Source organism: Capsella rubella, unplaced genomic scaffold (genome assembly GCF_000375325.1).
Source record: "Capsella rubella cultivar Monte Gargano unplaced genomic scaffold, Caprub1_0 scaffold_6, whole genome shotgun sequence".
In the NCBI taxonomy this organism is placed as follows: domain Eukaryota; kingdom Viridiplantae; phylum Streptophyta; class Magnoliopsida; order Brassicales; family Brassicaceae; genus Capsella; species Capsella rubella.
In genome coordinates, this window is record NW_006238918.1 from 15,040,713 (window position 1) to 15,065,902 (window position 25,190).

Here is a 25,190-nt window from a genome sequence, read left to right on the forward strand (position 1 = left end):
ACCACTTAGCTTGTTAGTCATTCAAAAACTAATTTTTTAGCTCTTATCTATTCAAAAATTATGATAATGATTTGAAATAAGAGTTTATACAATAAACCATCGGTAATCCGTCGGTAATTACCGACGGATTGTTTTTTCATTATATGGCTCATTTTGATATTTCTAAAACCGATGAAAATTTAAGATTCCGTCGGTAATCCCTTGAAAATTACCGACGGGTTACCAATGAATTTAAAAGATATTTATTTACTGACGGATTACCGACGGTTTATTACTAACGGTCCTAATCCGTCGGTAGTCCGTCAAAATTCTAAATAATTACCGACGGTTTTAAATCCATCGGTAATTAAATCCGTCGGTAATTTACCGACGAAAAACCGACAGGTACCGATAAAAATAATTTCGTCAAAAATTGATCGGTTTTCCGTCGGTCGGATTTAAGGCCGTCGGTATTTCCGTCGGTTACATCCTTGTTTTCTTGTAGCATGTTGCCTAGAAGCTGGTGGTGGCGTAGACCGGGCATGCTTTCAACGATTTCTAGAGCATAATCATCATCATCACGTTTAACGAAATAGGGTAAGCCTGACAACCCTGAGGAGTTTAGGTTCAATGTCCTAAGCTGTGGGCAAGAGTAGCCTATAGCTTTTAAATCGAGTTTAATCAATGAGTGTGAGACCTCGAGGGTTTCAAGCAATGGAAGTTTTGTGATTGCCTTCACAAGTCCTTTTTTCGTCACACCTGATGAATAGTACATTCGAAGTCCAAGACTTCTCAGATTCCTCGATCTGCAAATAATTGCGTGTCAAGTTAAATCATAAACCAAGTATAAAGAACATTATCCTTCACATTTTAGTGCATTTAATCTCAGATTCTCAAACGTAGACTACATAATAAAAGGACGAACATTCTCGTTGCAAGACATACATTATTGAGTTAAAGTAACAGACAGTCGAAATTAAGTACATGTCCATCAATAGCAGATCGCCAGATCCAGTAAAAGAAAAAAAGACAAAACAATTCAGATCCTATTTCTTACCAGTCAAAATATATATACTCGGATATTTTGTGTCTAAACTATTCAGACAGTGAAATCAAATAAAAGCCATATAGCATTTGGAGATGTCCATGAAATGAAACCGTTTAAACTTATATAGGGCATACTCGAGGTCAGTATAAGAGATAGAGAGAAGAGATACCTATCGGCGATGTAGGTGAGGAGTCTATCGGTAGTAATGTTCTCGATGTGGATCTCCAGCAAGCCGCCCTGGCTGAGATCAACAGCGTGACGGCACAAGATATCGAAATCCAAGTCTCCCATTCCACTGTTCCTAAGGTCTCGCAAGTCGATCTTCTTCCACATCGAAGGGTCTTTACAGACGCGTCGCCACGGTGTGCACACCTTCTGAGCATTTTCAAGTATGTCAACTGCACCAAGTCGGCCCAGGATCAGAGACGTCAACTCCGACGGAAGCTCCGCCCAGTTCCTTCGCTCTTCTTTGTCTTTCATCATCAGCGGAGGCACGAAAGTAGACAACGACGTAGAGGAAGAGAATGAGAGAAATAAGAAGTGATAAGTTTCGGACCTTTCGTCTTCGGCGTGACTAATTTTAAAAATTTGGTCGTCGTATTATTTTTGTGTGTATCATTTAATATTCATGCCACGTATAAGTAGGTTCAGTAGTCGATAGCTCGAGAAAGACCAGACGCAAATATATAGAAATAAACACACTTATTATGCTTCCTTGATTTTCTGATACAGCCCCTTGATATCGGCATGAACAATCTTGCAACCATAAAGCACTTGCAACCATTATTACTACTCAAGTAATATCGGCATGAACAATCTTGGACTCTTTTGTTTCTATTTTAGTAAAAGTATACTTAATGCTTTATCAGTTAGAAGAATGAATTGTTTAAAGGTTGAATCATATGCGAAGCGAAAAAAAATGAGTTCATAATCGATACCCAAGTCAACACGCTTTCCATTTTCCAACAAGTTCAAATAATTTTCTTTAAAGTTTAGAAGCATATCACAATCTAAAAGATTTAGGGTTTAGGAATCATATAAAATGAAAAATTAATAATGGATTGTTTAATTTAATTTAGGGTAAGTAGTACATACCCAGGCAAGGAAGAAAGAGAAACCAAGAACCAAAAACTACAGCCGCCCTTTCTCTTTTTGCTCGCTAGACTAATTAATCCAATGGGTTTTTTTTTTTGAATAAAAATTAAATTTTCATAAAGTTTTAAACATATGAAACTTAATACTAGTTTCATAAAGTTTGTGTTTTTTTTTTTCCTGATACGGTTGTGTTATGGCTTTATTTCAAAGAACTAAATAGTTCTCTTTACTCACGTGTATAGAGAAGCTAACCGTCTTGCCGACGGGTTAGCAAACTATGCTTTTTCTATGCCATTTGGTTTTCAATCTTTAGATGTTTGTCCGGAAGAGTGTTTTCCGGTGTTGGAAGAGGATATGAGGGGTGCCTCGATTCCTCTAATGGTTTGTATGTAATTTTTTTAAGTTTGAATAAGAAGTAGGGGACCCCTCTCCATTACCAAAAAAAAAGTTTGTGTTTTTTTCTTTCGCATTTGCATTTTCCAAACTTAATACTAGTATTTTTTTTTTTAATAAACATATCTTGCACTCCATTCCATTAAGTAAAATGACCAAAATAGTATAGATTTGTTCGATATTACCTATATAAATTTAATAAAATAAAATAACGGATAAATGTAATAATTTACTAAACCCATCTCCAATATCATTTTCTATGTTTTTACTATAAAAAATTAATTCAAAAGTATAGTAGATTTGTTTTCTCTTTCAAATCATTTTATTTTTTATTCCATAAAAAGTATTGCAAAAGTAGAAAAATTAAATATGGACTAATTTGATATTGGATTCTATCTTAGAATGAGATATACTCGAATTGAGTAAAATTATATTCCGTATATAATAAATTTTAAAGAAAAAGTAGAGCATTATTGCAAATGACCTTAAAACCGATACTGAAATATCAACAAGCGCTCATGCATTTTCTAAATAAGACCATCCTTAAAGGTGGGATCTTAGGCTAAAATTTTGTATAGATAAGATATTTTCTTTGCAAAATTTTAGCCTAAGGGCACCTCCAATGGAGGTGCTTAGAGAATTATTAAAGAGTGCTCAACATTAAACTGAATTATTTTAATGCAAAAGTAGGAATAAAAATGAAGCATCGATGCTTAATTTAGGTTTTTAAGCAAATGTTAAGCACTGAGTATGTGTCACATTGTGAGTGGTTGAGGGAAAATTATTTTTAAAAAAATCTTTTTATATCTTTTTCATTTCACAAAAACTCTTCTCTCTTCTCCTCTTCTCTCTCAACCCTTTCGACAGCGATGGAAGCGATTCCGGCGAGGCGGCGTTTTGAAAGTACAAATCATTTAGAATGATGCTGTAAGGAAGATACGGATCCGTTTAGAATTGTAGGTATGGCTACTCAGATTGTACAACCAGACAACAACTAGCATATCACACTTATTTGTTCTCTCTTCTTGTCACTTTGGTCTTCTTCAAATTTAAATATAGACTTGCTTTGTATGTAATAACTGGATCACACATATAATTTTATTTAAAATATATTTTTATAAGCATCCATGATGGGTGCTTACCATTGGACATCAATATTTGTCAAGTTTTGCCAAAAGGTGCTTAAGTTTACAAATATCAAATTTTATCATTAAAAAGTTAGTAAGCACCCATAATGGATGCTTACCATTGGAGATGGTCTAAGATCCCACCTTTAAAGATCCCCTAAGGATACTGTAACAACGAACATAGAGAAAAAAATAGATATGAAACAAGTTTATAATTAAGTTGCCAGTTGGAAGGATCATCATATATATACCACATGTTTTCTGGCACCTTAAGAAATCATTGTCAACCTCAATATATATGTCAACACCACCAGTGGCAGAGCTAGTATTTGTCAACCTCCATCCGTTCTTATATTGATGATCTTTTAAGTTTTTTCTCTCTCTAAAATATATGATTTTTTTCACAAATCTATACAAAATTAAATTTTTTTTATTGTTTTCAATAATTTATATTCTGCATTATTTTTTTCTATTAGTTGAATTGTGTTTAGGTAAATATTAAATAATATTTTTCTTTAGAAATAAACAAAATTTAAATTATTAATATGTGACTGTTGCTCAAAATATCATTTATTATAAAATTGAGGGAGTATATTTGATTCTCTTGAAACATATTGTTTCTCTAAATCCCAGTAAGGTTAAAGTTTATACACATGCCTAAATCAAAGTGTTCCAGGTCAGGATTACTATCAAAAATGGCGTTCAAGCCACTTTCTGTTAGTCTTGCTCTCAAGAAGCTGGAGGTGACATAGTTCAAGCATGCTTTCACCAGAACTAGTCTATGATCATCATCACAATGTAAGCTAGAAGGCATGTAACCAAGCAATTTAGCTTCAATATATTAAGCCGTGGACAAGAATGACCTATAACTTTAAAGTTTACTTGATTAGACAAATAATTAGCTAAACCAAAAATTAGGAAATTGTTTTTTTCATAGTTTGACTGTTAAGCATATATATTATGATATTTGTTTGAGCCATACAGTATAATAACAGAAATAGTCTCATAATTAAAATCAGCGCATAGTTTTTGCAACTTACAATCACGAACTCAAAGCTTAAGAGTTTAAAGGAAATAAGAAAATTTGAAACTACAGTACCAAGTACCAAAATGGAGAAAAGAGGAGACATGAACGAGTTCATAAGTTGACAAGACCAACAAAAGCAAATACTGTTTAGAGAGATTCAATACCTAGTCCCGATAGTAGTCTTAGGTATCTGCTAAGTCATACTATATCTCTAGATAGTAGTAATCATCATCTGAGCCATCATCAGATGATGAGTCAAAATCAGAAACAACAAACGTTAGTTCGTATGGATAATCATCTGGTGAGGCGTTTGGGTGTCTAAACTCTTTGATCCTCTCCAAACATTTCTTGAGAAGATCTTCTTCGAAGTTAATGTTGAAACCCTTGCGTAAATCAAGGTGTTCCAACTGCAGACAACCATTAAGAATGGCCTTCAAGCCATCGTCAGTCAGTCTGTCCCCAAGAAGCTTGAGGTGACGTAGTTTGGGCATGCTTTCAGCGATTGCTAAGGCATAATCATCATCATCGGCATAATCATCATCACCATTGACGAGAGGGGGACTGTAACCAAACTCTTCAAACCCATCATACCCTGACCCCGAGGAGTTTAGCGTAAATGTCTTTAGCTGTGGGCAAGCCTTGCCTATAGCTTTTAGATTCAGGCTTAAACATGTGTGTGAGATCTCGAGGGTTTCAAGCAATGGAAGTTTTGCGAGTGCGCTCACAAGTCCTCTGTTTGTCGTATATGAAAAGTATATCCCAAGTCCAAGACTTCTCAGATCCCTTGATCTGCAAATAATTGGGTGTGAGGTTAAATCATAAACTAAGAAGAAAAACATGATTAGAAATTCGAAAAAGTACTAATCAACTTAATTAGAAGCATGTAAAATAAGTAGAGCAATGCGTATGGGATGACTATTACATGGCTCAAAAAACCTCATGTGATGCTTTAAACAAGTCTGATAAGAGTTGTATAAGCTGATGATATTCTCATATATGATAACCTAACTACTAGTTTTCATTAACAATGGCAAAGGATAAGTAATAAAGTAAGTATGATGTTATAGTAACGGAAATGTGAGAACTACCAAACGCAGAGTACATAAAAGAAAACTTTAATTAAGTTGCAAGACCATCCAAGGACCAAAGTCCATTACTAGATCACCAGATTCAGTAGAAGGAAAAAGTCATGATAAAAATGTGATAAACAAAATAAACAAAAAAACAGTCCAAAATCAACAAATTTTGCCCTAATCATCACGATAGAAAAGAAAAAAGAACAAACACATTTCCGATATTTCTTACGTACCAGTCCTATAATCATTTTGTACGTAACTATTCACAGACAGTGAAATCAAATGAAAGCCATATATTCATCTAAACAACAGTTGGCAATGTCCATGAAATGAAACCGTTTAAACTTGTATAGCGTCTACTAGAGATCAGTGTAAGGGAGAGAGAGAAGAGATACCTATCGGCGATGTAGGTGAGGAGAGAATCGGTGGCGAAGCTCTCAAGGTGGATCTCCAGCAAGCCGCCCTGGCTGAGATCAACAGCGTGACGGCACAAGATATCGAAATCCAAGTCTCCCTTCTCGCGGTTCCCCAGGTCTCGCAAGTCAATCTTCTTCCACATCCAAGGGTCTTTACAGACGCGTCGCCAATGTGTGCACACCTTCTGAGCGCTTTCAAGTATCTCAACTGCACCAAGTCGGCCCAGAATATCACACGTCAACTCCGAGGGAAGCTCCGCCCAGTTTCTTGGCCCTTGTTTCTTCAGCGGAGGTTCCAAAGCAGACAACGGCATAGAGGAGGAGGAAGACATTTTTGAGGGTAAACAAAAGAAAATAGGGTTTTCAAATCAGTGAAATAAGAAGTGAAGTAGTAGTGTCCGAACCTTTTACGGCTCCTGTCTCTTAATCAAATTAGGTTTACGTAGGATTATGTGTATGCGGTACCAACTCATGCCACGTATAACAAGTAAAACTCATGCCACGTATAACCATTAGGCTCTCTAATTTGATACAACGAGTAACACTCACGCGCTATTTAAGTTACCTTGATTCTTTTCTAATTAGGCAAAACATATTTTCAAATTCCTACCAAAAAAAAAAAAAAATACATTTTTTCATCAACACACATATATTGGGGAAAAATAAAACGTGGAATAGATTCGTTTCTGTGTTAGTAAAAATATACATAATTCGGTTTTATAATGTTTTATTATCAGTTGCATCTTATATTATACATATATGTTAAATTTGATAGAAATAAATAATGGATAAATGTGGTTAGTTAGCTAAATGAATAGTTAAAGTTGAATGAATGATATGCAATATCGTAATCCAGGGTTACTTTAATTATGATTCCAGTGTACAGACGCATCGCCATGATTCTCCACACTTTCTGAGCGTTTTCAAGTATCTCAAATGTCTCGAGACGGAGCAGAATCGAACACAGCAAATCCGGTTGAAGATCCGCCCAGTTTCCAGACGACTCTTCGCCTTTCATCAGTCGGAGGCACCGGAGTCGGAAGTAGAGTACGGCGGAGAGGAGGAACAAGTAGCTAGTTCTGGATGTTTCGGCTTCTGTCTCTAATTTCTAGTTTTGTCCTCGTAGTACATTATGTATTTATAATGAAAATAATTTAGTCCCAATGTTTCAACAACTTAATATTATGAGCCTCCCTCAAGCTTGCATGCAAGTTGCTAAAATCCTTAAAAACCGGATAAGAGGCGAGTGACGTGCGTTGCAAGAAACATGTCAAATCTGTATTTACTCTGCTAAGGAATTTACACGCTCAAAATCTACAACAAGGCAGAGAGACACACATCCACTGCACGTAAAACCTCGACATATTCAAGCAATGTAAATTTTGAGATTACATTACAAGTCTGTTGTTCCAAGTTAAATAGTACTGTACATTGAAAGTTTAAGGGTTCTCAGATTTCTTGATCTGTAAATAATTGCATGTAGAGTTAAATCATGACATAAACTAAGTAAGAAGAATAAAAATATATCAAGAAAAACTCATAATAGTATTAATCAACTCGGGACATGTTGTATCTTTAGAATAATAAACTCTATAGTCTTAATCTGTTCATACTCAAAAGCTACACTAAGGAAAAAAGTGACACACACAAGTCCACTGAAACTACTTACAAACTTACTAAATAGAGGACATGAACGAGTTCATATCACCAGTCTCGCCATTTTGTCATTGCATTATTCAGAATGATCCGACCACTTATCCTCCATCTACTCATAAGACGAGTTATATATAATCTGAATGCTCATTGCTGCCATATGAGTAAATATTGTAATGTCAAAGTCTTAGTCACTTTATTTAATTGAGTCATAATCGGAATGCTCATTGCTGCCATATGAGTAAATCTCATAGCAATAAATCATATGAAGTGATTCTAAGGCTTCTCAGATTACTCATAATTATTTGTGTGTAAAGCCAAAATTGGTGTGGTTCTTAAGTCATAGTCTCATATATATATAGAGAGAACCTATAGGCCATGTAATCGAGGATATAATCAGTACCAAAGTCTCCAAAATCGATCTCAACCAACCCACCCTGGCTGCGATCAACGGCCTGACGGCTATCTATGTCAATCGAGGTTGTACTTGGAACTTGCCCTGTCATCGCGGTTATCTATGTCAATCTTTTGCCACATCCAAGGGTCTTTACAGACGCTACGCCACGATTTGCAAACTTTCTGAGCATTTTCAAGTATCTCAACCGCGCCAAGCCGAAATAGGATCGATGAGGTCAGGTCCGGTGGAAGCTCAGCCCAGTTTCTGTATTCTCCATCCTCCATCGCCGAGAAGCCAACAACGAAGAGGAAAAATAAAGTAAATACTTTAAACCCTAAACCACATTACATTACTTGATACTTACGATATTAGACCATCCTCATTGCAAGGATCTTAGGGGAGTCTCTCTTGGGCCTAACCATTATCGCTAGTTAAGATAAAAGTCATGCGCTTAAAGCTTCTTAAAAGCTCAAAGGAAATAAGGAGTAAAGACAAAAGCATCAATGTCTTGAAAGGACTTTGACGAGACCAACAAAAGCATCAATGTCCTTGCATTATTGAGATTCAATACCTAGTCCGATATATAGTTTACTCGCACCTAGGATTCATAGTTAATCTCAAACATCGTCACCACCATATAGGTAATCATCTGAATTTGGATCGGTAAAATTGTTATCACATGGGTAATCAGTGGTTGATGCATAGGGGCGTCGATCAGATCCTATGATATTAAAGTCAGAGCATCATTATTGATGGTCTTACAAGTATATAGTTAAAAATTATTTAAGGACAATCTAGCTTTACATTGAAGTACTCTCAGTTTCTCATAGGGAAAATTCATTTGTACATTACAGTAATAGCAAAGATTCTGATATATGATAGAATGTCCACTTAGGTTCGCCAAGAATCCAACGTGAATGATGTAATCAGCAGGTTGAGCCATTTGGGGAGTCTCAAATCTTGAATCCTTGATCTCAAAACATCATCTCTCCAGATTTCCAACAAGGTTAATGTTTAGACACTTGTGTAACTCGAGGTGTTTCAGGCGAGGACAACCTTCAAGAATGGCGTTCAATCCCGTGTCCGATAATCCATTCCTGAAAAGCCGCAGATGGCGAAGACCGGGCATTGTTTCGGCTATTGCTAGAGCAACCTTGTCACAACACCCCAAATTACCAACGCAGCTTAGCTTTAACGTCCTTAGATTTGGACAAGACTGGCCTACAACTCTCAAATCTTGTTCTCTGATTGACACATATGAAAGCTCAAGTTCTTCAAGCATTGGGAGCTTCATGACTACTTGGGAAACTCCACTGCTCATTACTGGATCATGGTCAACATATCCAAGGCGTTTCAGATTACTTGATCTGCAAAAGAGTTTAATGCAATACACAGAGTTAAAAATCATGATCCCATGCTAATCACAAGACAACAACTCATCTATTCCTAGTACTTATCAACTCATAAACATACCATTAAGACTTGTTATTACATTCAAACAAAAATTTGGATGGTCGTGGTGAGTTTTAGGGATTGAAAAGAAAAGAACCTGTCGGCGATGTAGGTGAGGAGAGAAGTTGTGATGTAGTGGTCAATTTCGATCTCGAGCAAGCCTCCCTGGCTGAGATCAACGGCGTGACGGCACATGACCTCGAAATCTTGAAGCAAGCCTTCGAAGTTTCTTGGGACACGCATGTCGATTGTACGCCACATCGATTGGTCTATACAGACGCGTCGCCATGATCGGCATACTCTCTGAGCGGTTCGCAGTATCTCGATCGCGCCGAGACGGTGCAGGATCGATGAAATTATTTCGGCCGGAAGCTCTGCCCAGTTTCTATACTCGCCGTTCTTTATCGCCGGAGGTAAAGGGGAAGAAGAAGAAGACGGCGAAGAAGCCATCGGTATTGTTTGTGTTTTACAATTTTACAATTAGGTCCTCACGGACACGGTTTATGAAGCCAAGCCAAGCCTACTTAAAAATTATCTTCGGACTTGGGCTTAGGCCCATGAACACTTGCAATCAAATAAATATACAAAAAAATATCTGAAATATGTTATATGTGTTATATGTATATTGACTAAATCAATGTTCATATGTTGGTTAGAAGAAAAAAAATCAAAATTTTTTTTTTTTTTGAATATAATGTTAATTAATTCAACAAAAAAATAACGTTTGGTTACATCATATGCAAAAGTTACTGAAAAAAAACAGAATCAAAGATTCCATGAATCTACTAAAGTCCTCTTGATGCCAACCAAGCCCGTAAGCCTGCTTCGTACCTTTTATCTCCTTCTTTTTGAATGACTAAGAGTTTGTTCCGAACTTGTTTATCGAGCCAAGAGATGAGATTAGTTGCTGAGGTTGGGGGCTCTCCATGCTTCCTTCCATTACGCTCCCGCCATAGAGAATGAATCGAGATTTGAAAACTGTAACGAATCAAGAAAGTTTGGAGGAGATCTTGGTGAGTTTTCGCAACGTTGTTGACTACTTCTTCCCAGATCGTAGAAAAGTGGCGTTGGAGTAGGTGTTTAGCAATAGCAGTCCAGATTTCCGATGAGTAGCTGCAGCTAAAAACATATGATTCCTTGTCTCAGTGTGAGTGTTACACAAAACACATGTTGACGTTGAACCTGTGTTCCAGCACAACATTCGGTCTGCCGTTGAGAGACGATTATGCATCGCAAGCCAAGTACAAAAGGAGTGTTTAGGAGTCGCGTGAGCGAACCATACTCCTTTATACCAAGCAACTTTGTTCGATGTTATCCGAATATTGTTCCAAGTGTCTTTTGTGGAGAACGAATCTTTATAAGAGTCACCTCTCCCTCTCCATAACAATAAATCTGGTTTTGTAATTTCCATGTTGGCCCTCTTCTGTACTAATTCGTTCTCAATCTGATTCAAAATATTAAGTCGGTGTCTACGCCTTCGTCGAGAGCTCCAAGCCTCAGCCAAAGAAGCATTTAGACTAATGCCCATGTTAAGTATTCCACGTCGACCAATTTTATCCATTAGACATCCTAATGTAGACCAGTTATCAAACCAGAAGGAGGTGAATAAGCCGTTACCCACTTCACTCTTACAGAACGTCTTGGCTAACTCCCGAAATTTCAGAAGTTTGTGCCATATCCACGACCCTGTACTTGCTCTCTCCCGAATAGACCAGAAAGATACACCGTTTAATAAATTGGTAGAGACCCATTTTACCCAGAGCGATGGACTATTCGAAACAATTCGCCAAATCAATTTCAAACAGCACACATTATTTACTTCCGTCAAGGGACGCATGCCTAGACCGCCCTCATCCTTTGGCTTACAAATCTCCTCCCAAGCCACCTTTGCTTTCCTTGGATTTAATTCTGGCCCAGACCACAAAAAAGCAGAGCACAGCTTGTCAATTTCTTGGATACATTCCCTCGGGAGTCTAAAAGCAGCTAGCCAAAAATTTGTGATGCTCCTTAAAACTGAGCTTATCAAGCTTAAAACTGAGCCAAAAATAAAAAATTTGCATCAGTTAATAATATAAATATTAGTATTCTTAATACTCTAAGGATTATAGTTGCATCATTTGTAAATAGTTTTCAGTTTTCACTAGTAAACTTGATTAATTGAAATATATATTTTAAATGGTAATATACTAATATGTAATTAAACTCACCAGATAATTAACGCACCAACTGAAAAAAGAACTCCATAACATCGTTCTCTAGCGACTTTACAACACGTCTCTCACAACAACTTCAAAAGTTCAAAGGAAATAAAGAACAGTGGAACACTAGTACCAAGATAGAGAACAAAAGCATTTGAACTTGTTCATTAGTCACAACAAAAATTAGAAAATATTACTCGATAAGGATGTAGTCGGCCTACAAATGTTGTTGCCGCCTTAATAGCAGTAGAAGCCATCATCTGAATCATTATCCGTTGAGTCATTAGGGAGTCTCAAATCTTTGATCCTCTCAGAACATCGCTTCATGAGATCACCAACAAGGTTGATGTTGTAACACTCGCGTAAATCAAGGTGTTCCAGGTGAGGACAACCATCAAAGATGGCGTTCAAGCCCTTGTTGGTTAGACCGTTCCCTAGAAGCTGGAGGTGGCGTAGTTGAGGCATGCTTTCTGCGATTGCTTTGGCATTATCATCAAACCCACAATTTGAAAACATGATTTCAGGGTTGCGTTTTAGCTTCAATGTCTTCAGATTCGGGCAAGACTGGCCTATAAATCTCAGAGACTCTCCTGTAAATAAGCAGTATGAAACCTCGAGCTCTTCAAGCAATGGAACTTTCGAAACTGCTTTAGCAACTCCCTCATCTGTTAACGGCATGCACCTTACAAGTCCAAGGCTTCTCAGATTACTTGACCTGCCAATCATTGTTGGTAAATAAAGTCAAAAACATAATCTAATTAAGATCATAGAGTAGACCAAAGACAGATGCAAATTAAAATTATCTTTTTCTTCCTTTTTCCTTTCATATCACAAGAATCAAGAACAGACTTCAACCATTTTAGACGTCAAAAGCCATAACAATCCGAGGATGGTCAAAGTAAATGTTTTCTTCTAACAAAATTGTAAGAACAAAGGAGCAAGTAAAAAGTCACAAACGTGAAACATAAACTTTGCCTTGTAGAAGAAAACAAAACATCAAACCCTATTAACAACACTTGGTTGACAAAACTACTGATTCAACATATCCCCAAGCAACTCAATGTCCGAAGGTGCATTCATCAGAGATTCAGTAGAAGGATAGAGCCATATATAGAGACTAGAAAAAAAAAAAAAAGATCTAGTTCCGTGATCACAAAATCCTCCAATCACTCTAACCCTAGAATTAGCAATAACCAAAATTAGCGTGTGGAGATAGAGATAGAGGGAGAGAGGAGAAACCTATCAGTGATGTACTTGATGAGATCATTAGTACCGTAGTACCAAATCTCGATCTCAACCAACCCGCCTTGGCTGCGATCAACGGCGTGACGGCACATGCCCTCGAGGTCGTACTTGAAGAAAGCCCTGTCATCACGGTTGTCTATGTCAATCTTACGCCACATCGAAGGGTCTTTACAGACGCGATGCCACGATTTGCACACTTTTTGAGCGTTTTCAAGTATCTCAATCGCTCCAAGACGAACCAGAATCGATGAAGTCAACTTCGGCGGAAGGTCCGCCCAGTTTCTCCACTTCTCGTCTTTAATCATCAGCGAAGGCACGGGAGTTAACGACGCTGAAGAGGCGGAAGCCATTTTTTCTTAGGGCAAATCAAATCGTCAAATGAGAAGTGGAAGTTACAAAATATGTAATTCGTGCCAGCCAAGTTAGTTACTCGGATTGACTATTGGGCTTAGATCTACAATAACTGGGCCTATTCGATAGCTGAAGACTTGAGAAAGACAAGACTCAAAGTCAAAGAAAGAAACTCATGTCTTTTTTCTTATTTCTTTGTTCAATCATATGCCTTTAGTTTAATTTTCAAAGTTGCAAAGTGGTGTTATGCTCCATGTTTCCCTCTTTGTAAGTGATTTAACATTCCATCACGAAGTTAGATCCCCTTGTACTCTGGTTGAAATCATCATGCACTAGCACCAATTTCTCAAAATCACCTTTTGTTATTCCACGGCAATTTTCAAGTCTTAGGCTTCTCAGATTGCTTGAACTGCAAATAATTGTGAGCAAAAAAGAGTTAAGAACATGCTTTGAAAAGAGATAAAAAGAAGGATAAAGAAGCTAAAGCTCTGTTTTTTCATGTCTAACCCTAGAATTAGCATTGTTCAACAAGTGAAATCAAGTTTCTTTTGAAGAAAGTCAAAATATTTATTGAAGAAAACCAAAAACTGGCACATGGAGAGAATAGAGATAGAGAGAGACCGAACCTATTAACGATGTAATTGAGGAACTTTTATCAGTGCCGAAGTAATAAATGTCAATCTCAACCAAGCCACCCTGGCTACGATATTCAACTGCGTGACGACACATGATTTCGAGGTCGTTGTCCTCATGACTCCCAAGTCTTCTAGGTTTTTAAGGTCGATTTTTCACCACATCGAAGGGTCTATGCAGTCTGCAGACACGACGCCACGATCAGCACACTTTTTGAGCGGTTTCAAGTATCTCAATCACGCCAAGCCGGAGCAGGATCGATGACGTCAATTTCGACGGGAGCTCCTCCCAGTTTCTACGTCCATTGTCTTTCATTGCCGAAGACAAAGACAAGACGGCCATGAATGAGAAAACCGGTGAAAACGGCAACAATGAAGAAGAAGAACCCTAACGAATAAGGATCAAAGACTTGTGTATCCATGCACCCATCTTAACGTTACAGTTATACACCCTTAACAAAATCAGTTCGGATCATAAAGTATATATTAAGCCCACTAAAGTATTCTCTTGGGTTCAGGCCTTTAAGTATTAGTTTTACTGGGTTATAGGTTAATAATCACTATGGAGATCAAGACCTCTGACTTCTTAAATTTTATAACTTGCATTGTAAGACAATACATGATAAATTCAGTTCATTCTTAAAGAGTTTACAAAAGCAACAAGGGACACACAAGTCCGTTCAAAACATCAACCTAATAATAAAGACAGAGGACTCATTACCACTAGCAACAGATAGTTGACTTTACTCCAATAAGTAGTACGCATTGTCATCGCTATCATCTGAGCAAAAATCGTCGTCTTCTTCAGATGAATCAGTGTCGGAAGTGACATGATATGAGGAATCTGCTGTTGAGTCATCAGGTCGTTTGAAATCTCTGATCCTCTCAGAACAGCGTTTCTCGAGATCCCGGACAAGGTGAATGTTGAAGCAGCGGCGTATATCAAGATGTTCCAAGTGAAGACAGTTGTCAAGAATGGCGTTCAAGCCTGAGTTGGTTAGCCTGTTCCCAAAAAGCTCGAGGTGGCGTAGGTTGGGCATGGTTTCAGCAATTGCTAGGGCTTCATCATCATATTTAACCGGCGAAGTTAAAAAAGGACGGTTTAGCTTCAATGTCTTCAGGAGTGGGCAAGACTGGCCTATAGTTTTCAAATCAAATCCTGGATAGCCGTGAAAAATCTCGAGGTCTTCAAGTAATGGGAATTTCATGACTGCATTGACAAATCCCTTGGATGTTAGTGGATGGGTCATTGCAAGCCTTAGGCGTCTCAGATTACTTGATCTGCAAATGAAAATTGTGACAAAATTATCAACACAGATGAACTCAGAAGCATATATATACCACTTATAAGTTATAACCATAGTCAATCTTTTAGTATGATGGAGAAACAAGGAAAAACGTATCACAACAAACCAATATGCTTTAGAAAACTAAGATGATGAGTCAATGATATGTCATATGTGTATGAGATTAAGTGTTCCTCAAGCTAAGAACAGTTTAGCAGCGTTAAATCCAGAGTGAGTTAAGTACTCGTACAAACAAATATGATCCTAAACATCAAAATCTCAGAGAACACTGCTTAACCAAAACCACAGATTTAACAAATGACCTCTCTAACTCGCAAGGCAATACACAATCCCAAGGCATTCACTAGACAAGACAAATGCAACAATTGACACAAAAGTCACACAATAACAAATACTACCGTAGAAACGTAATCAATATCCAGAGATTTTTCCTGAAACCAATAAAAATTCTAGAAGAATAGAGCATAGAGATAATAACCTTTCGGCTATGTAGGATAAGAGACGATCGTCCCCGTAGTGTTCCATGCTGATTTCAACCAAACCGCCTTCGCTGAGATCGACGGCGTGACGACACATCTTATCCTTGAAGTAACCAACGGTCCCGTTGTTTCTCATGTCGATTTTGCGAAACATGGAAGGCTGTTTACAGACGAGTCGCCACGATCTGCATACCTTCTGAGCGTTATTCAGTATCTCGACCGTGGTGAGACGGATCAGAATCAAAGATATTAACTCCGCCGGAAGCTCCGCCCAGTTTACGGACGGCGGCGAAGAGGATGAAGCCATCTCTCAGAGAATCGGGAAATGACAAATCAGTGGACAACACTAATGATGTGAAGATTTGATCATTGGAGATGTTTAGGCTCAAATTTACTATATAATCCTCGTCGCTCTAACAGGCTCAATAATCGAATGACATAATGGACCTAGGCCCATGATTAAAGTGATTTCCGATGACAAATTTGCATTGCAATGAAGTTTTCAAAAGCGTCACAAAAACCAAAGAGACTAATGTTGTCAAGACAAGGTATTAAAAAAACCAATCGGCCATATTGGTATCAAAGGGGTAATCAGCTGTAGAGTCGTTGGGGCGTCTCAAATCTTTGATCCTCACAGAACAATGCTTCTCCAGATCCCCTACAAGGTTGAAAATTTGATCATTGGAGACGTTTAGGCTCAAATTTACTATATAATCCTCATCGCTCTAACAGGCTCAATAATCAAATGACATAACGGGCCTAGGCCCATGATTAAAGTGATTTCCGATGACAAATTGCCTTACAATAAAGTTTTCTAAAGCGTCACAAAATCCAAAGAGATTGATGTTGTCAAGATATCTTAGAGTCGTTGGGACGTCTCAAATCTTTGATCCTCTCATAACAACACTTATCTAGATACCCTACAAGGTTGATGTTGAAACACTGGCGTAAATCGAGATGTTCCAAGTGAGGACAACCGTCGAGAATGGCGTTCAAGGCGTTGTCTATTAGTCTGTTACCAAAAAGCTGGAGATGACGCAGTTCGTGCATTGTTTTAGCAATGTCTAAGATATGATGATCAGAATCAAGCATAATTTTTAGCAATGTTTATAACACCATTAGGACACTCAGAGGGAAGGCGCGGCATGTACGCTTGACAGTTTAGCTTCAATATCTTCAAATGCGGGCAAGCATAGCCTATAGCTTCCAAATGCAGTCGTCTGATGTTGCAGTATGAAAGCTCGAGGTCTTCAAGCAACGAAAGTTTCATGACCGCTTTGAAAAGTCCCATGCCTGTTATTTGATCGCACTTAACAAGTCTAAGACATCTCAAATTACTTGATCTGCAAAGATATAGTTGCAAGTAGAGTTAATAACATTGATCTAAGAGATAGAATAACAACAACAATATACAAAAATAACTATCATTTTAAAACTATACTAGTAGATTTTCTTGTTTCTTTTGGCCAAATTTGATCTACCATAACCATAGCAAGATGCGGAATCAAATCAAAATCACTTCCAAAATTCAAAGATGGGAAAATTTTCTTGTGTGCTTGCCACTTATAAGGAGATATATTTGTTGTTCTTTTGCTGACTAGAATTAGATCTAACCCTAAAAATGAGCAAAACCATTTTATAATCAAAATAATCGCACTTATGTAGACAACTTCATAAATACCGGAACTACAAATGAACTAATGCTTTCTCTGCCTTCCCTCTTGGTTTCGTTCATGGAAGATGCGGCATAGATAGAATTAAAAGACAATTGTGGGCATGCGAGTTCTAGGGGAAACGAGAGAACCTATCAGCTATGTAGGTGAGGAGGGATTCGGTGCCAAAACTTCCAATGTCTATCTAGATCAACGGCGTGACACATCATACGTCCAAGGCGATTCAGGTAACTTGATCTGAAAACAAAACATGGTTGCATGTAAAGTTAAAAACATCAAATAAGTCATATAAAAGGAAAATGCAATGCAACTTCCCAAAATAAAAAGTTAAAAGAGTATTTGCGAGTTATATACGCTACTTACGTAAAAACATTTTAAGAAATCTGATCGGAGACTGGAATAACTCTTATTATTATTATGTTAGAAAATAACTCAAAACTAAACACCAAAGCTCATGCCTTTGATCACAACTTAATCAAAGTACAGTAAAACCTCTATAAATTAATACTCGATAAATTAATAATCTGCATAAATTAATAAATTTCTCAAGTTGGGACTAGTGTAATTTTATATACATTTCGATAAAATAATAAAATAATAATTTTTTTGAAAATCGTTTATAAATATATGGTCCCATCAATATTATAAATTAATAATTAGGTAAAATTTTCAAAATATATGTATATATAGACACATTAGTTTTTGTTAGAGTTTATTTCTAATATTTTACTATATAAAAAATTGTTAGCATTCTCTTACATAATAATTATTATTTTCTTTGTAATTGATTATATAAAATACTAATTATTATGATTAAATCTTATTTTAAAATATATTTTTTTGAAAAGCTTTTCCAAATTAAGAAAACTTCTCTATTAATTTATCGATAAATAGAAAACTTCTTTTCCTATTCCTATCATAATTTACTTTAAACATATCTTGTCACTAAGCAACTTGTTAATGATATCTTGGGCTGCAAATAACATTGATGCTTATCCAACAGTCATGTAAAGTGATGCATACTAGCAAAGAAAAAAACAAATCAAATGAAAATGGGCGAGAGCAGAAGAAATAGAAAGGCCTATTTATAAAAGAGAAATTCTCTTGGATAGCAGCACCTTTTAAGTTTTTTCCTCCAAAAATACCACAATTTGTTTTTTATTCCAAAAATACCATAGACATATTAAAATCTGATTTTTGAAGGTGTATATTTTTTTTTTATGTTTGGGTTGACTATATTATATTTATGATATAGTTAATAAGGGGGTTTTAGTGTTTAGGATTTTTTTAGAGTGTTAGTTTTAATTTTGTGGTAATTTTGGAAAAAAATTATTTTAATGGTATTTTTGAAAAATAAAACTCATAATGGTATTTCCAAAAATTCTCGGTATTAAAATATAGGGATCCGATGGATGACTGAAAAAGGGATAATACAATTTCCATATGTTAATAAGATTATAAGTGGTTGAGTTGATAATAATAAAAGGGATAATAATATTTTTAGTACGTTTAAAAAAAAAACTAGTACATACAATATTAATAGAAATTGTGAGATAGAAAAGAAGAGAAAAAAAACATTTTAGTAGATAGAGATATAGCGAGAGAGCATCGGCCATATCGGCGGAATAATAATTACGGATCCGGAAGAAGGGACGGAATGCTAAATCCATTTTTAAAACATATTTAATCTAAACACTTAAGTTTAAATATACTTTTGTTGATAAAAACATGTTATATAGTAAAAATAAAAATTTCAGTCAAAAATATCAAAATAATTTACTTATAATCTGATTTGTGAAAGAAATAAAATAATGGGGGAATTTCAAAAATACCCCTTTTCATATACCTCTTTTTAAAAATACGCCATTTTCAAACTTTATCAAAAACCCCACTAAAAATGTTGAAATTTATCCAAATATGTGTGTAAACTTATAAATATATACACAAATTACCTTTATATGTGTATAAAACTTTATATAACTTTCATAAATAGCGTAAAAATAAATTATAAAAACCTTATAAAAACCGTATAAATCCTTTTAAAAACCTTTTAAAAACCTTATAAAACTTATAAAAACGATTTAAAACTATTTAAAACATTTTAAAATATTTTTATCGAATCTCCCAGTATTAGTTATTATATATAGAAGTACCTTATAAACTATATTAAACTTTATAATGTTTTATATTTAAAAAGGGGGTATTTTTAAAAAGAGGTACACCAAAAGGGGTATTTCTCAAAAATTCTCTAAAATAAATACGTTTTACATGTTGAATTTGTACACCAAAACTTACGGACCCGAAAGAGGAACGGGATGCTAGTCGGTTTGTTTTCAACATACTAAATTTAACACTTAAGTTTGGAAATATTTGGTTGGTAAAAAACATGTTGTATAGTTAAAAATAAAATTATCAAAATAATTTACTTAAGATATTATTTGTGGAAAACTAAAATTAAGGTTATTAAATTTAAATACGTATAAACATGTTGAACTTATACACTACTTACGGACCCGATGAAAGGGACGGGATGCTAAGTCCGGTTTGTTTTCAACGTATTTAAATATAACAACTTAATTTTAAAAATATTTAATGATAATATATTTAAAAACCGGTTTATTAAAAAAAAAGGTTGGATAAAGCCATAACAATGATTTTAAAATATGAAAACTCTAATCTAACTTTTCTATTTGTTTTTAAAAATTATTAAAAAAGAAACTAGCCAAAAATGAAAAAAGTCATATGGTAAAAAACGTTGATGTGTAGTTTACTAATAAGAAGTGAAAAACCAAAACTTTTTCATTTAACTTTTTAGAAATCATAGTCATTATTAATAATCTAAAAAATAAAATTAAAGAAAGTAAAGTATACCTGCAGTTTCATAAGAGGACTTAAGGAGATAGAGGATCGCTCCCTATCGTACCGGTGACGTAGTTGCACAATACCCCCTCGACCTTGAAGAAGAAGAAGAAAAAAAAAAAGGAAAATTAATCGGGAGTTTCGTTCACTGCTCACAAAAGGATTGTGTATGTAGTAGGTATTACAACTAGTCTAAGAAACTCAACAGATAGAGATAAAAAAAACTCAACATATGTATTATGTATGTATTATATAAATTAAAAAAAAAAACTCAACAGATAGAGATAGAAAATATAACCTGAGAGGAGCATTGGCCAAAGATTGGAGAGTAACACTAGTCGCAACTCTCATGACTCTGCATATTGACGTGTTTCCTATAGCTGAGTTTCCACAACACCATTGTAAGACTTCGTCAAAACGAATTATAATACCTTCAAAATATCAACACATAGAGATAGAGAGATATAGAGATATACATAACTTGAGAGCATCGGCCAGAGATTGGAGAGTAAATATTAGTCGTAATGCCCAAGTTCGTATTAAGACCGCAGAAAACAAAACAAAAACAGAGCAAATCATGTGAATCGGTGATGACTCAGCTGATCGACGAGTTTCCATATAAGAACTTCGTCACCGAATCTTCTTCATCACTCCGACCATCCAATTGTAAGAGATTCTCTGAACCACTGAATCGATTCAGAAATAGATCTTCAGAGTAGTAAAGAACGAGAACGAGGATATGGTTATTCTAGGGTTTTTTTGTGTCTCCTCAAGAACGAGAATTTTGATTTCGGTAATGAAAGCTAAAGCAAAAGGCTGTATTTAAAGAGGCTCTCGGTTAATTATTATTTTCCTTTTCTTTTGTTACCGTTAAGCATTACATATTTCCTTTTTACTGTTAAGCAAAAGTTACCGTTGCCTACAACAACGTTTGATTTTTGTTTTTTAAACCAATGTTTTATTGGTTTGATTATCTTATAACTTTATTTAATATATTTAGTCAGAGAAATAATTAATTGAGAAAGGTGCCGTTATTGTAACAGAGGCATGAGGCTATAGAGGCTAGAGACTACAGACTAGAGACATGAGACATGAGACATGAGACTTGAGTTTGTTATTCCTTCCTTGTTAAGTATTATATATTTCCTTTACTGTTTGGCAAAAGTTACCGTTGCACACAACGTTTTGATTTTTTAAAATATTTTGTAAGTGAAAGAAGTAATTAAGGTACCGTTAAAATTTGTAAGAGAGACACGAGACTTGAGAGACTATATATATATAGCTAGACTAAAGATTAGAGTGACATGAAACATGACTCATGAGACTAGGTTAGATTTGTATATTTTTAAAAATCAAAATGCTTTTTTATTCATATAGATATTCTTCAAATTAACCAAGCTTCTCTCCTATATATCAATCCTTCAGTGAAAGAGAAACCTAGACATAACCAAACATAGACATATTATTAGAAAATAGACAACAATTGTGATGTTTTTTTTCTTCTTCTGAAAAAAGCCTATAATATTGTTAGAAATAGACAAAACTTAGTAAAAATAATACATTAAATTTATTCGAGAAAGTAATAACATCACCAGCGGCTGTAAATCTAAAACTTTCTAGAGATATTTCGAAACGTCAAAACGCTCCGGTCAAGTTTTCATATATGACATGAATATATAATCAAATGTCAGTAAGTATGCCACGCCTTCTCTTATATTCCATAATCAACCTTTAATAACCTCCAATTTAAGATAAGTTCAATACACCACTCAAAAAAACCATACAAACGGTTTTGCAACGAGTACTTGCCACGTGTACTTCTACTTCCTGATTTGTAACATAAATTTTGTATTCAATGATATGGAAATCTGCTTTAAAATTCACTATTATTGTTCACAATTATGAAGGATTTAAGAAGATTTACATAGTCAAAAATAAAATAATACAGATCTTGTGCTTTTATATAATTTTTTTTTTTTACAATAAATCACTTAAAATACACCCTTTAAACATAATAATATTATTACCTTTTTAAACCCAATGCGTTAAAGGTTATTAGATAAGCTTACTTTTCTGGAGCTTGAAAGCGTATGGCTTTAACGTTTTCAAGATGATTTTCCCAACGAGTATCTGATAAGGGTTTAAGTGTGAAACCCCCTACCATTTTCTTGTATATATCCCACCTACTCGTAGAAGGCGAAAACAAACAATATAAACGTTGGATGATCCCAAAAAAATCAAGTTCTACCAAAAAAAAATCCCAAAAAAACCAATCGCTTTTGGAGATGATTTAGCCATATCACAAAGTGCCAAATTCAGACAATGAAAACCACATGGCACATCATCGATGTCCAAGTTAAGATCAGCCAATGTATCACAAAGTAAATCAAACAACCCTTTTCCTGATTTATCAACAATTTCCAAAAATATTCAAATATTTGAGTTGAATCCACAGCAACATCGACACATCGAATGATAAGAGAATTTGCTCTTTGTGACTAACATCTGAAGTACAATCCAGAATCACTGAAAAATATTTTGCCTCTTGAATCTTCTTAATGATCTTAAGCTTCACCTCTGATCCCAACATTGCTATCAATTCATTCTGAATTTTGTGGCTGAGAAAATGGTATTGAGTTTTTTTCTCTTTGATACGCATGATGTGCTCCCTGATCACTTGATCAAAATCTCCAAACATTTCAATAAAGCTAAGAAAATTCCCATTATTATTCTCACCAAGCTTTTCATTGTTTCCACGAAAAGCAATATTGCATTTAGCCAAAGTCTTCTTCACTAGTGCGAATAATCTCAATAACAATTCTCTCCAATTATTTTTCTCTTTCTTGATTTCTTCTTGGGCACACTTATCAATAGTCATATCCTTTTGCAATCTTAACTCTAATTCCATCCATTGACTCATGCACACAATGTGATCATGACTAGTTTTATGTTGGACAAGCCTTAGCGTAACATTGTTCCAATCCTTAAATCCTATGCTTGCTGATTGACTAGTATATTTTTCCCCTCCGAACAACTTGCAACAAAAACAATAGATTTTCTCTGATATTTTTAAATAGACTAGCCAGCATCTATCTTGTTTATCACCATTCTTCATTGGCCTTTTGTAAAGTTTATGAGAAAAATGTCTACCATTGATATTTTTGGGAAACACAAAATTCTCACACGGACGTGATAAAGAACCTTTTCTAACCAAAATATCCCTCTGCATTCGATCAGTTTTTCCCCAATTTGTTGGATCCGAAGTATCCACATATGAATCATCATCTTTCGTAACCCTTTGATCATTGTCTTCTTGCTCCTCGCTTTGGATTCTAACTCCATTAACTTCTCCATTCTTAGAAGTCTCACAATGTTCATGATCTATTCTAGCATCCTTATCAATTCCAACATCCTCTGTTACGTGGCTGTGAGATTTTGGTTTTTTTAAATACTTGAACATAGAATTCCCTAGAGATTTTGTCGATTCTTCTTCTCTTTTCTTCTTTCTCCTTTTTTTAGCTCCATCATCATATCTTGATTTCATCTCTCTCACTCTCTTAAAATTAAAACATACAAAGACAGAGACTATAATAATTAGAATGTTATTTAACGAGACAATGACTGAAAAAAAAAGTTATAGAACCTAAGCTGTTAAGCACCTAACTGTAAAATTGTAAAACCTCTGAAATCAGATTAATTTTTTTCGTTTACTTTTGATATGAACAACTTGAAACTTATCGTCAACAGATGAATCTCAAAATAAATTAATCCAACTCAAGAAATTGATACCAAATCACAAAACTTGTTCCTTACTCTAGAATTCTCTCGTAAAATAGTGGAGGTATATCAATCGTTTTTTCACTTGCTGGTTCTCTAACAAGCCTTAGTAGGCATTAAAACAATTGGGCCTGTTTTTTTTTGAGGCCCCATATATTTGTATCATAATAATGTGTCAAGGGCCAGGCCGAGAGAGACAAAACATATATAACATATAGGCGACGAAGGTGCGGAGAACATCGGTGCCAAGATCTTCAGGGTTCATCATGATATCATACTCAATCAACCTTTTGAGGTTTCTCAGGATACACATGTCGATTTTACGCCACATCCAAGGCTCTTTGCAGAGGCGCCGCCACAGTCTGCACTCTTTCGGAGCGTTTTCCAGAGTCTCAATGGCGCCAAGATGCTGCAGGAACGAAGACGTCAGTTCTGTTGGAAGCTCCCCCAAGTTGTTGGGTTTGCCTTGGTCCAACCTTTTATGCGAAGAGGCGGAAGAAGCCATTTTATGAGTAACTTAAACGTCATCAACTCATCAGTTTAAATAATCCCTACTATATAAAAGAGAAGTACACAAGGTATTCGGGTCAACTCATCAGTTTACAAACATATCAAACAACTAAACCGGTTTTAAAATTTAAAAAAAAAATCACATAAAACATAATTAACTTTAGGAAAATACCCAAATCCCCAAAACGGGAAATAAATACTGAAAAAATACATTACAATTTCTTTTATTAAACTTGTCTAAAAACTATATAATACAATATAGTTTAAAATATTCATCATTCCAAAACTAATTTCACATTCACCATTTTAGGAAAACAAAAACTTAACTATCTAAAGCCAACACCACCAATTCATTTTTAAAATAAAAAATTTACGTAATTCGGAAAAAAACCCACGCGCTTCGTTTGAAAATTACTCCGTTTAACCCAAATTAGGCAAAAAAACAAAAAAACGAGATTTTTCCTCCACACTGTAGCGCGGATCCGTACCTAGTAAG

At 35.4% G+C, this 25,190-nt stretch overlaps 6 protein-coding genes across 6 annotated transcripts; all 6 read right to left on the reverse strand.

The window, feature by feature from the left end:
• Positions 1-273: 273 nt before the first annotated feature.
• LOC17882371 (putative F-box protein At4g05475) lies at positions 274-1,645 on the reverse strand. Its single transcript, XM_006289482.2, has 2 exons — positions 1,197-1,645; positions 274-785 (listed from the first exon to the last, which is right to left on the reverse strand). Exons 1-2 carry the CDS (start codon positions 1,508-1,510, stop codon positions 347-349), a joined length of 753 nt encoding a protein of 250 aa, XP_006289544.2. The 5' UTR covers positions 1,511-1,645; the 3' UTR covers positions 274-346.
• Positions 1,646-4,666: 3,021 nt separating this feature from the next.
• LOC17883314 (putative F-box/LRR-repeat protein 21) lies at positions 4,667-6,493 on the reverse strand. Its single transcript, XM_006289702.2, has 2 exons — positions 6,141-6,493; positions 4,667-5,458 (listed from the first exon to the last, which is right to left on the reverse strand). The coding sequence occupies exons 1-2, from the start codon at positions 6,491-6,493 to the stop codon at positions 4,873-4,875; spliced, it is 939 nt and encodes a 312-aa protein (XP_006289764.1). The 3' UTR covers positions 4,667-4,872.
• Positions 6,494-8,976: 2,483 nt separating this feature from the next.
• LOC17881199 (putative F-box/LRR-repeat protein 9) lies at positions 8,977-10,142 on the reverse strand. The gene is made up of 2 exons (XM_006288480.2): positions 9,761-10,142; positions 8,977-9,578 (listed from the first exon to the last, which is right to left on the reverse strand). The coding sequence occupies exons 1-2, from the start codon at positions 10,111-10,113 to the stop codon at positions 9,194-9,196; spliced, it is 738 nt and encodes a 245-aa protein (XP_006288542.1). The 5' UTR covers positions 10,114-10,142; the 3' UTR covers positions 8,977-9,193.
• A 1,377-nt stretch (positions 10,143-11,519) lies between these two features.
• LOC17883444 (putative F-box/LRR-repeat protein 23) lies at positions 11,520-13,456 on the reverse strand. The gene is made up of 3 exons (XM_006289027.2): positions 13,101-13,456; positions 11,871-12,576; positions 11,520-11,697 (listed from the first exon to the last, which is right to left on the reverse strand). The coding sequence occupies exons 1-2, from the start codon at positions 13,454-13,456 to the stop codon at positions 12,099-12,101; spliced, it is 834 nt and encodes a 277-aa protein (XP_006289089.1). The 3' UTR covers positions 11,520-11,697; positions 11,871-12,098.
• A 1,198-nt stretch (positions 13,457-14,654) lies between these two features.
• On the reverse strand, positions 14,655-16,224 carry LOC17883011 (putative F-box/LRR-repeat protein 23). Its single transcript, XM_006288338.2, has 2 exons — positions 15,875-16,224; positions 14,655-15,370 (listed from the first exon to the last, which is right to left on the reverse strand). Exons 1-2 carry the CDS (start codon positions 16,180-16,182, stop codon positions 14,833-14,835), a joined length of 846 nt encoding a protein of 281 aa, XP_006288400.1. The 5' UTR covers positions 16,183-16,224; the 3' UTR covers positions 14,655-14,832.
• A 202-nt stretch (positions 16,225-16,426) lies between these two features.
• LOC17882972 (putative F-box/LRR-repeat protein 23) lies at positions 16,427-24,530 on the reverse strand. The gene is given in 6 exon segments (XM_023780366.1): positions 16,427-16,533; positions 16,781-16,965; positions 17,006-17,218; positions 17,680-17,733; positions 17,735-17,785; positions 24,397-24,530. Coding segments are annotated over 6 exon segments (729 nt in total). The 5' UTR covers positions 24,516-24,530.
• Positions 24,531-25,190: the final 660 nt, after the last annotated feature.

Coding starts and splice junctions, on each gene's coding strand:
- LOC17883444 (XM_006289027.2), bottom strand. CDS start 13,456: ATGGCTTCCGCCTCTTCAGCGTCGTTAACTCCCGTGCCTTCGCTGATG. Junction 12,577..13,100: donor ATCAAGTACATCACTGATAG/GTTTCTCCTCTC, acceptor AATGATTGGCAG/GTCAAGTAATCTGAGAAGCC.
- LOC17881199 (XM_006288480.2), bottom strand. CDS start 10,113: ATGGCTTCTTCGCCGTCTTCTTCTTCTTCCCCTTTACCTCCGGCGATA. Junction 9,579..9,760: donor CTCACCTACATCGCCGACAG/GTTCTTTTCTTT, acceptor ACTCTTTTGCAG/ATCAAGTAATCTGAAACGCC.
- LOC17882371 (XM_006289482.2), bottom strand. CDS start 1,510: ATGATGAAAGACAAAGAAGAGCGAAGGAACTGGGCGGAGCTTCCGTCG. Junction 786..1,196: donor CTCACCTACATCGCCGATAG/GTATCTCTTCTC, acceptor AATTATTTGCAG/ATCGAGGAATCTGAGAAGTC.
- LOC17883314 (XM_006289702.2), bottom strand. CDS start 6,493: ATGTCTTCCTCCTCCTCTATGCCGTTGTCTGCTTTGGAACCTCCGCTG. Junction 5,459..6,140: donor CTCACCTACATCGCCGATAG/GTATCTCTTCTC, acceptor AATTATTTGCAG/ATCAAGGGATCTGAGAAGTC.
- LOC17883011 (XM_006288338.2), bottom strand. CDS start 16,182: ATGGCTTCATCCTCTTCGCCGCCGTCCGTAAACTGGGCGGAGCTTCCG. Junction 15,371..15,874: donor TTATCCTACATAGCCGAAAG/GTTATTATCTCT, acceptor TTTCATTTGCAG/ATCAAGTAATCTGAGACGCC.